At 39.8% G+C, this 11,641-nt stretch overlaps 1 protein-coding gene across 2 annotated transcripts; it reads left to right on the forward strand.

The window, feature by feature from the left end:
* Window positions 1-947: 947 nt before the first annotated feature.
* LOC121507940 (claudin-9-like) lies at window positions 948-5,879 on the forward strand. 2 transcript variants are annotated; one of them, XM_041784346.1, is made up of 2 exons: window positions 948-1,036; window positions 3,627-5,879. In XM_041784346.1, exon 2 carries the CDS (start codon window positions 3,766-3,768, stop codon window positions 4,429-4,431), a length of 666 nt encoding a protein of 221 aa, XP_041640280.1. In that variant the 5' UTR covers window positions 948-1,036; window positions 3,627-3,765; the 3' UTR covers window positions 4,432-5,879. The 2 variants fall into 2 exon arrangements, with proteins under 2 accessions (XP_041640280.1, XP_041640281.1); XM_041784347.1 differs by having other exon boundaries at window positions 950-1,036; window positions 3,535-5,879.
* Window positions 5,880-11,641: the final 5,762 nt, after the last annotated feature.

Below are 11,641 nucleotides of genomic sequence, written 5' to 3' on the forward strand. Positions count from 1 at the left end.
GTATTGTTGTCTGTGACATGGGTTACTCACACATCTGTGAAGGCACCATTAATTCTAAGAGGTACATTCAGATTTTGAAGCTTCCATGTAGACCAGTGGTACCCAGCTTTTTTTCTTTAAACCCTCCTACTTGCATCAAAGAAAATGTGAGCTTGCTTTTTACTGTGAAAGAGTGTAGTTAGTAGACTGACCTGCACACTGTCCAGTCAAGCCTCCCATTATAAATATGCAGCATTTTGACTCTAAAGTACAACAGAAACTCTGCAGAGTTAAGCAACAAGATGTGCGACTGGAATGAGAAAGAACTGCACATCTGTTCCCACACATTAACACACTGTTGTTAGACGGGAAGGTGATGCAACACAGTGGAAAACACGCTCCTGTCTCAACTTTTTTGGAATAAGTTGCAGGCATCAATTTAAGGATGAGTGTGTTTCCCAGTAAAATAAAGTTGATCAAATTGTACATTAAATATCTTGTCTTTGCGTTGAATTCAAATGAACATCGATTGAAAAGGATTTTCAAATCACAGTTTTTATTTACATTTTACGCCATGTCCTAACTTTTTTGTAATGGGATTTTGTACTTTAAGCTCTTTAGTGACTGTATCTACGTATTGTTCAACCACTGCCTGATCCCCTTACGTGTCAGTGTCATTCATCCTCATCACAGCTCTGAAACTGTATGCTTTTATTGGCCTCAGTCAGCTTCATCTGCTGCTCCATACCTCCATCTAGTGCCCCTATCTGGTAACTTCAACATCAAGTAATTAAAACACTCTGGCTGTCAGCAATGTCTGTAACAAAGTGTCCTTGTGCTGTCATTATTTCATAACAAGCATTGTGTGAGTGTATTTATTTGCATGCAGTATCACACACTGCTGCACTCCTACAGCCCTGTGTATGTGATACAAAGAGACAAGCTGTTCAGTCATAACAGAAGAAAGACACAAACTCCTCACATCACACGACTAAACCAGAGAGAAACACAGAAAGGATCTTCAACACGCCACATCTGCTTTATTATGGATTAAAAAGTAAGTTTTTCAGAATTTAAACTATGTTTAAAACGTGAGACTCAAATGCTTACTGAAATGCCTCATTTACATATTTGCTTTTGTTTTGTTGTATTTTCATATCTTTAGTATAAAGTGTTGAGTACTCAAAGCCATCACAAGGCACTAGAGCTGATAACTTGTTAAACAATGTTAAACCTAATCAAATATTTCAGGCTTTATTTCTGGATTACTGATCTCTGGTTTTGTTCAGAGTTTCAGGAAGAAAAACTAAAAAATGATCACAAAGCTTCAAATGTAGCCCTCTTATGCTGGTTCAGGTCAGATGTCAGTAAAATGCACAAAGGCCTAGATTAATGTGTTCATGAATGTATTAAATTGTTGAGATATCTTAAAAACAACTAAAATTACAATTTATCTTTGGAAAAAGGGTAAAATATCAAGTACCTATAAAGAGTATTTATCCCCTTGGAGATTTTAATCCTTTTATTGATTTATAAATCAATCATAGTCAATATAATCTGGATTTTTTGACAAAAACAAACAAAAAAAAAAAACAAAACCTTTTTAAGGTTAAAGTGAAAACGGGGTAATGTTAATTTAATAACAACATGTAAGGTACAATAAGCGGCTGCATAAATATTCCCCCTTTAAAGTGACTGACCTAATTCAACCGAAGTCCAGCCAATTGGTGCTAGTAGTCTCATAGTTAGTGAAATGAGGATCACTGAGTGCAGTGAATGTGTCTCAAGTGATTGTAGTATAAAGACATCTGTGCCTGGAAGGTCCAGTCACTAGTTCATCAGTATTCCTGGCTACCATTACACCATGAAGACAACAGACAACCCCAAGCAACTCAGAGAAAAGGCTATTGAGAAGTATATGTCAGGATAAAGATACAAAAAAAAATCCAAGGTGCTGAAAATCCCCCAGAGTTCAGTTAAATACATTATCAAGAACTGGAAGGAATATGACGTATAAATCTGCCTAGATTAGGCCGTCCTCACAAACTGACTTTCTAAGAGGAGACTAGTGAGAGAGGCCACCAAGACACCTATGACTACTCTGAAGCAGTTACAAGCTTGGCATACAACAACTGTTACCTGGGTTCTTCACCACTAAAAGCTTTGTGGGAGAGTGGCATGTTGAAGAAAACTCATCAGATTTTGACAAGAGTTCACCAAAAGGCATGTGGGAGACTTCGTGGTTAGGTGGAAGAAATTTCTTTGGTCTGATGAGACCAAAATGATGCTTGTTGGCCATCAGATAAGGCACAACAATCAGCGGAGACCAATCACTGCGCACCACCACAAACACACCATCCTCGCTGTGAAGCATGGTGGTGGCAGCATCATGCTGTGGGGATGCTTCTTGGTATCCGGCCCTGGAAGGCTGGTAAAGGTTGAGGGTAAAAATAATGCAGCAAACTATAGGGAAATCCAGGAAGACAACCTTATTCAGTCTGCAAGAGAACTATGGCTTGACGATCAGGGTGAAAGTTCTGGGGAGGCTGAGTCAAAGTCCAGACCTTAATCAAATACAGAATTTGTGGCTGGACTTGAAAAGGGCTGTTCACAAACGATCCTGTGCACCTGATGGGGCTTGAGCAGTTTTGCAAATAATCTAGTAAAATTGTAGTGTCCAGATGTGCAAATGTATACTGACCGAGATTGATTTATAAAATCAGCAAAAAGGTAAAACATCCAAGGGGGTAAACACTTTTTGTTGGCACTGTATGCACGACAGTCCTCCCAGGGCTTCTGAAACATTGCACCTTTTACACATGTTTGTTTTAAGAATAAGTCCTTATAAAATTATTTTTAATCCAAGGTCAAAACTGCAACATTTTCATTAGATAAATTTGAGTCACTATTGAGCACCACAGCTATAGATCCATTTGGCAATTCTGAGCTTTTTTTAGCTATTGTAGTTATGACGTATTTTGTTTAAAGTTTGTGTACTGACATTTAAAATTGTAGATTTCATTTCTATTTGAAAGCATGAACCACAGTAAGAAGAGCCTCAATACTACATCTAATGGGGATCCCAAACAAACACCAGTTTAGTAATGCTGTAAAATCACAAGGACTGTTAACCTTTAGCTCAGTAACTCATAGCGTAGTGAATGTACAGGTCACAACTTGTCCACGAGAGTGTTTTGGAGTTGTTGGATTGTGTATTTGATGAGTTTGATGATGGAAAGCAAAAAATACCGTCTGCTTCCATAGCGTTAGCTGTGCAGCTGGTATATCGGTCCCCCCAGATCTAAAAACAGCTTGCACTGACAACTAAAGGAAATGAACCTACTACTAAGACTGTAGGAATTATGGCAATGGGCGAATTTGCTAAAATGTTGAAGTATCCCTTTAAGATGGAAACAAATAAGACTAGAATTAATACTGATGCTTCTATGACCTATATAAGCTGATGAGACCATTAAAGAGGAGATTGCTTTTTTATATGATTATTTCATACTCTTCTGAGTGACCTCCTCTGACATTTTTTTTTTTTTTTTACAGGGATCTTCAACAGGTTCCTTACAGGGGCTCTGACAATTAGCCGAAAATGTATTCTCCAAAGTAAAACTGCTAAAACTTTGTTATCTCAACAGAACATTCAGGACAAACAAGAAAGTAAATCAAGGAGAGAAGGAGAATCATCAAAAATCTTCAAAGACTGAACGGAGAATATCTTCAGAGACTTCCAAGCTTCAAAGACATTTTGGACGCTGAGTTTTTTCTCCAGTCATCATGGCGTCCACAGGTCTGCAGCTTCTGGGCTTGGTGTTGGCCATGCTGGGTTGGGTGTGCGGGGTCTTGGTGTGCGCCGCTCCTCTGTGGCGCGTGTCTGCCTTCGTTGGCGGGGAGCTCGTGATCGCCCAGGTGCTGTGGGAGGGACTGTGGATGAACTGCCTGTCTCAAACCACGGGCCAGATCCAGTGCAAAACCTACGACTCCACCCTGGCCCTACCCATGTCCCTGCAGGTGGCCCGGGGCCTCACCGTCCTCTCCCTACTCCTCTGCATCTTAGCACTCTTGCTAGGAGTGGCAGGGGCCAAGTGTACACACTGCATGGGTGACACTAACCAGGCCTCTAAGGCTCGACTGGCCAGGCTATCGGGGGTGCTCTTCCTCGTGGCTGGCCTGGCTTACCTGGTGCCGATCTGTTGGGCTGCCTACGCTATCATCAAGGATTTCTATGATCCAAATGTTGCAGCGCCTTTAAAGAGAGAGCTGGGGCCCGCGCTGTACCTAGGCTGGGGTGCTTGTGTGATGCTCCTAGTGGGGGGCGCCCTGCTGCATGTGGGCTCCTCTCCACCGGTTGGTAAAACACTACCTGTGGGAAGAGGAGCAGTGAAGGATAACCCACATACAGCAGCAGGAGAGGTGAAGCCACAAGAGAAATCCTTTGTATGAGATCAATTTATTGGACATGCGAGGCTCAAACAAAGAGGTCAAAACCTCATTAGAAATTCAAAACAGACTCTGTTTTATGTCTTATAATGCAGAGTTAGTGCATTTTCTTGTACTTCTTTGATACACTACACAGTAATAAGGTTCCTAATACAACTAAATGATTCAGTGGAGTGGGAGATGATGTGATTTGTGGGAGGATAATAGATGTTTAGATGTTTACTAATGTGTGTGACTTACATTGCTCAAATTCCACTCTGCCTCTGCTCGTGTATCAGTGATTGTATGTGTGTTTGTGTGGGCGCTCTGTGTACAGATGACCAGTGTATACTGTGAATCTCTGTGTGCTGATGTAATAGCTCAGAATATGTGTGGGCAGTTGGAGTGACACTTGTTTATTTACTATCATATTTACTCTTATTTGAATCCTTCTTGGTTTGGGTTTTTTAAATGTTTCTTCACTGTTCTTGCAGTGCTGTGAAAAAGTATTTGCCCCTTTCCAGATTTCTTATTTTTTGCATATTTGTCACACTTAAATGTTTGAGATCATCAGAAAAAAAAAAATATATTAGACAAAGATAAGCCTAGTAAATATAAAATACAGTTTTCAAATGGCAATTTCATTTATCACCACATGTTTGGGAAAGCTGAATTCATTTTCACTAGCCACATCCAGACCTGATTACTGCCAGACCTGCTGAATCAACAAAATAAAAGCTGTCTGACAAAGCGAAGTAGACTCAGAAGCCAACACATCATGCTGCGATCTAAACAAATTCAAGAACAGATGAGAAACAAAGTCACCGACATCTATCATTCTAGAAAGGGTTACAAAGCCATTTCTAAGGCTTTGGGACTTCAGCTTCATGGTGAGAGCCGCTATCCACAAATGAGGAAAACTTGGAGCATTGGTGAATGGAGTGGCCAGCCAACCAAATTTCTCCAAGAGTGCATCGACAACTCATCCAGGAGGTCACAAAAACAAAAAACAAAAAAAAAACACAAACTTGACTCAATCAAGTTCAGTGTTCATGATTCAACAATCAGAAAGAGGCTGGGTAAAAATGGCATCCCTGGTAGAGTTCCAAGGCAAAAACTAACGCTGACCAAAAAGAACACAAAGGTTTTGTTTCACATTTGAAGAAAATTATCTTGATGACCCCCAAGACTTTTGGAAAATATTCTGTAAATATTCTAAAAAGAAAATCATACCAACAGCCAAACATGGTGGTGGTAGTTTGACGGTCTGGGGCTGCTTGCCATAACTGATGGAATCATAAATTCTGCTCTCTACCATAGTGGTTCTCAACCTTGTTAGCCTGTGATCCCCAAAATAAAGTTACAAGAGACCGGGGACCCCTGCTGTACCTGGAGGTGGTTGAACAGCCATACACATTCAAGAATAGTCATGTACGGAAAAGGTTGTCCATAAGGAGGGATAAAGGGAGAGGTTTCTGTGACTCAGCCAAACTGGGGGCCCATGGAGGTCAGCAAAACCATGGTACATTGAGAAGTTAGGAAGTGAAAACCATATTTATGTTTGACCTGAATAATAACCACTCTTATCAAAGAAATAAATGTCTTTATTGAGTCATTTGTGTAGTAAACAGCCTTCTTTAAATGCAAATAACTTTTGTTAAAAACATAATTAAAATTGGTTAAATATTGCTAAAATTAGTTAATAATGGCAAAAATGGTGGAAAGGGTGGTGAAAATTGGAATTTTTAAAGAACATATTGTAAATGGGTTAAAAGTGGCAAGACAAATTGATAAAAGTGGAAAAAATAACCAAATATAAGTTGAAGTGGCTAAAACAGGTACAAAAAGTGGTAAAAGGCAACTAAAAAGAGGCTGAAATGGCTTTAAAATGTAAAAAAATAGGTGGAAATTAGGTGGAATAGGATGAAAAATTGATATAAACTAGCAAACATGGTTTAACTGTGGTAAAATAGGCAAAAAGGTGTGTAAAAAGTGGTTGATAGAGGCAATAATGGGTCAACAGAGGCAACAATAGGCAGAAAGAGGCAAGAATTGGTTTAGAGGAACAGGAACAGGCAGAAAAAATGATGAAAGGGGTTTAAAGTGGACAAAAAATAGTTTTAAGTGGAAAAATTGTGTTAAAATTGGCAAAATTGGTGTTAAAAAGTAATCAAAAGGGTTAACATTTTGTAAAATTGATGTCCAGTAGCAACAGCGTCATTTTAAAAATATTCTTAGCTTTTTAAGGCATCTGGTGACCCCTCTCAGTGTCTTGCAACCCCCAAGGGGGTCCCAACCCCAAGGTTGAGAACCACTGCTCTACCAGATAATCCTGAAGGAGAATGTCCGGCCATCAGTTTGTAACCTCAAGCTCAAACACACTTGGGTTATGCAGCAGGACAATTATCGGAATCACCAGCAAATCCACCTCCGAATGACCTCAAAATAACATTGGAGTGGCCTCGTCAAAGTCTGGACTTAAATATGGGTGAGATGCTGTAGCATGACCTTAAACAGACCAAGATCAAGTTTTGAATCAAGAAACATTCAAGTGTGGCAAATATGCAAACAAAAAAAAAAAAAAAAAAAGAGAGAGAAAGAGAAAAGAAATCAGGAAGGGGTCAAATACTTTTTCACAGCATAAAATAAGAGTCACAGTATTTACCTCTATGTTATCACTTTATAAATGGAGAATTTAATCTTGAGTTCTGTTTTGTTGATCCCTGGCTTTAATGATTCAGCATTACTGTCACACCTCTATATGGATAAAAGTATTTGGCCACACCTGTTAATTGTTAAGTTCAGGCGTTTCAATCAGATCCGTTGCCACAGGTGTATAAAATCAATCACCTAGCCATGCAGGGTCCATTTGCAAACTTTTGTGATACAAGATGTGGTGTTCTGAAGAGCTCAGTGACTTCAGAGCATGGTGCTGTGATGGATGCCACCTTTGCAATAAGACGGTTCATGAAATGTCATCACTGCTGGATATTCCACAGTCAACTGTAAGTGATGTTATCAGAAAATGGAAGCGTTCAGCTACGAAGCGGAGGACCACATAAGATCAGAGACTGGACGCGACAACCGCTAGGTGCATGGTGCTTAAAAGTCGCCAACACTCTGCTGATTCCATAGCTGAAGAGTTTTCAACTTCCACTAGCATTAATGCAAATACAAAAACTGTGGGGGGACTAACATGGAATGAGTTTCCATGGTGAGGCAGTTGCATGTAAGCCTCACATCACCAAGTCCATGCCAAGCATTGGGGCGATTGGTGTTAGGCTTACTGACACTGGACTGTGGAACATCAGAAATATGTGGAATGAACTCTGTTTGGCTGTCAGATGGGAGAGTCTGGGTGTGGTGGATGTTGGGAGGATGTTACCTGACTTCATTGTGCCAACTGTGAAGTTTGGTGGAGGAAGGACAATGGTATGGGGCTGTTTTTAAGGGTTTGGACCAGGCCCCTTATCTCCAGTAAAGGCCAATCTTAGTGCTTCATCGTAACAAGACATTTGGACAATGCTATGCTTCCAACTTTATGGCAACAATTTTGGGAAGGCCCGTTTGTATTCCAGCATGTCTATTCCCCAGTGCATAGAGCAAGGACTATAAAGACATGGTTGAATGAGTCTGGTGTGGAAGAACTTGACTGGCCTGCAGAGCTCTGACCTCAACCCCATCTAACACCTCTGGGATGAACTGGAACAGAGACTATGAGCCAGGCCTTATAAAGTCACTTTTGTTTGAATATATTTGGTTGGCGGGAAATCATGCAAACAGTAATTTTTATTATCTTTAATTTCTCAAGTTTACATCATACCAATATGGACCCCTCAGTTTTAATGCCAATTTGAAGCTTTCCTTTTTATGCATGGTTATTTGACAATATTTAGTGATGTGACCATTTCTCTTTTGCGATGTTTTTGTGTGTCTATTATCAATGACTTAACTTTATATACAATAAATGTCAAGTTTTTACTCACACTTGGGCAGGGCTGATTTGGCCCTCAACAGATCTCTGTGTTCCCTCTTCTTGCTAAGAAAACAAATCCCAACATGCCCCACCAGAGGAGCATGTTGCAACAGGGATTTAGGAGTTTATAGCTTTGAGGGCTCATAAAATTGAGTTGTATAACCTCTGTTTTAAGTGTGTTACGTTATCTGTGCTAAATAAAGTGCTGCAGTTCACCAAAGAAATGTGTTTTTTTAAAACAAAACCTGACCTGGCATGGTGTAAACAGGAACTGATAGTCAGTAGTTAACTCTTTTCTGCATGCTGCTTTGCTAATTCTGCAAAACACAGGAGAACAGATTAAGATGTGTTTAAGGACAAAGACTAGCCATCAATATGTGGGGGATGAACACGCAGAAATCAAATGATATAAATGGCATAATAACATACAACTCACTATTATGCTGAATCAGATCTTGCATGAATCACGATAAGCCTGTATTTTAATGAGATTTCTGGTATTGTCTGTTAAATGCAGCTTTCTTTTTCATGGCAGTTGTAGGCTCTCCTTTTATCTCTTCATTGAGCCTTTTCCTTTTGCAGAGAAGCTCTCCAGTGACATTTTTACTCATTTTAGCTAGCTTGTGGACTTAATTTTTGGGGATCATGTGTCAAATTTCTTAACGTGTATCCTGAGGTCAAAAGGTACTACCTGATAACATAAGTGAGGAGAATCCAGCCAGTTTTTCAAAGTAAAACATCCGCCAGACTCTGATAGTCAATAAAATAGAAATTAAAAGTGACTTATTTTTTCTGTTCGGCCTGGTACCAAATGACCCAGGGATCGGAACCGGTCCATGGCCCCATGGGCCACATTTATTTTACCCTCTACCTTTTTACCTAGCCTTCCAGAGCCAGCTGCTGAGAAACATCCCCACATTATGATGCTGCCACTACTATGGGGATGGCGTGTTTTGTGGTGGTGTGCAGTTTTTGTAACCTGACATGCCAGATGGATGTGTTTCACACATCAATCTGGGAAACCTTCAATACTAAGCATTTGGGAAAGGGCAGAGGATTCGAAAAAAACTCGGAGTGTGACTGGATGAACGCTCTGTCTGTCACATCTTTACGGGCCAATCAGAGCAACAAAACATGTGACTTAGCTGCTATCGAGGTGTGCATGCGCAGCTACCGAGACATAACGTGAACCATGGTGACTGTAGACATGTCAATACACGACTTTTGTCATTTTTGAAAAGCAAACAACTCATTACTGTTCTTTGTTCTTCTTTTAACTAAGAAATGGCGTCAAGTTCTGATAAAATTGGAGCTTTAGCAGCATCCACGCTAAGCTCCTCCGCCATAATTGCACTGGCCTCTTGTTGCTGCTTGTTTACGTCACGACTCACTCCGCCGCGCCTGAGAGTACTGCCCCTCGTCGCTGATTGGTCCTGTCACTTTCTAACTGGGCTCAAATGGTTCAGTCGGGAGCTTTGCAAGATGCATTCGCCAGTGAAGAATAAGGAAACGAGCGTATCCATCTGCCTTGCAAGGTTACAGTGTTTGGTGTCCGCAAAACATAGCGTCTTTTCTGACGGCCAATTTGTTCTCATCAGACCAAAAATTTGCTCTCCATGACCATGGAGTCAAGGTGAAAAACCAGGGCAACAGTTGTATCTCAGCTGCTGAGGTCCTTCAGAGTAGTCATAGGTGTCTTGGTGGCCTCTCTCACTAGTCTCCTTTCACGGTCACTCAATTTGTGAGGACAGCCTGATCTAGGCAGATTTACACATGGACCATATTCCTTCCATTTCTTGATAATGGATGTTTAGTGTCTTGGAAGTGTTTTTGTATGGATCCCTTGATTTATCCTTTTCAGTAACTGTTTCTCTGAGTCGCTTGGAGTGTTGTTTTTGTCTTCATGGTGTAATGGTAGCCAGGAATACTGATGAACTAGTGACTGAACCTTCCAGACACAGGTGTCTTTATACTACAATCACTTTAGACACATTCACTGCACTCAGTCGATCACCATTTCACTGATAGTGAGATAATGAGTCGCACCAGTTGGCTGGACCTCTGTTTATTGAGGTCAGTCACTTTACACTTCACTTCACTTTACAAGGGATAAATCTTCATGTAAACATTTACTTTACCTTAAATATTGTTATTTAATTTACATCACTTTGCCTTTTCACAGAAATCTGTTTTCGATGTAAAAAGGCTTTTCTGTAAAATGTTTGTGTCAAAAAAGCCAAATGAAGTTGGCCATAATTGATTTATAAATTCAAGGAAAGGGTTAAAAATATGATTTAACATGTAGCTATCAGTAGACCTGATAGCCGTTGGCCTTGTTAAAAATTTGTGGAGATAATTTAAGCATTGGTCCAAATCACTTTAAAGAGGGTGAATATTTACCTATATTTTACCTAGAATAATATCACCTATATTTCACATTGCATATTTTTATTTAATTGACATTACTTTGTAGAAATCAGTTTTCACCTTGATGTTAAACTGGATTTTTTCTTTTTGGCAGAAAAGCCATTGACCTTAGTTGATTTATTAAATCAGTAAATGGGTAAAATGTCCAAGTTAGTACTTTAAAGCTTCACATGGACCTTCATGCTGCAATCTGAAAATTTCATACATTAATTATGATCCCTACACTTTACAAAAAGTGATTTTTTTTCCCACAGTTTTATTGATTTATCTGGCTAGAGACGATCATTATCACAAATTACTCTGCAGACCTCACAGCACCTAGCATCATCTATTCAGATGAAGGCAGACAAGAGTCTTGTACTGAGCTAAGAGGCTAGCTGCATCCCTTTAACAGTTTTTCACACTCTTTTGTCATAAACAGGCTTTTGATGGAAATAAAAACAATGTGGGGTAAGTGACCAAGCAATAATGTGCCATTCACAAACGAGCCTGTTCCACAAAACGGCTCTTTAAAGTAAGGGACAGTTGCTAGATCCGTTTTGAGAGCCAGTTTTCTGTATTTTTTATTTTTTTTTTGTCATTATTTAATCCAGATTTGAAAAGCCAAACTGTTACCAAATGAAAAGCTGTCTGGGAGCCAAACAACTGGCTCTTATTACTGAACCGAGCCAAATGATTCAGATTATCAAAAAGAGACGGATATTTCACCACAAGTGTGACTGGACAGATATCTGCTTCGGACACATGCTAAAGATCAGGATTTAATGTGTTAACTGTGTCAAACTGTACTGAACCAAGCTCAAAGGTTGCTTTAATTTCTCAATTATAACA

This window comes from Cheilinus undulatus, linkage group 4, assembly GCF_018320785.1.
Source record: "Cheilinus undulatus linkage group 4, ASM1832078v1, whole genome shotgun sequence".
Classification (NCBI taxonomy): Eukaryota; Metazoa; Chordata; class Actinopteri; order Labriformes; family Labridae; genus Cheilinus; species Cheilinus undulatus.

What these genes read in the sequence shown, in the direction of transcription:
- LOC121507940 (XM_041784346.1), top strand. Translation starts at nt 3,766, where the DNA reads ATGGCGTCCACAGGTCTGCAGCTTCTGGGCTTGGTGTTGGCCATGCTG.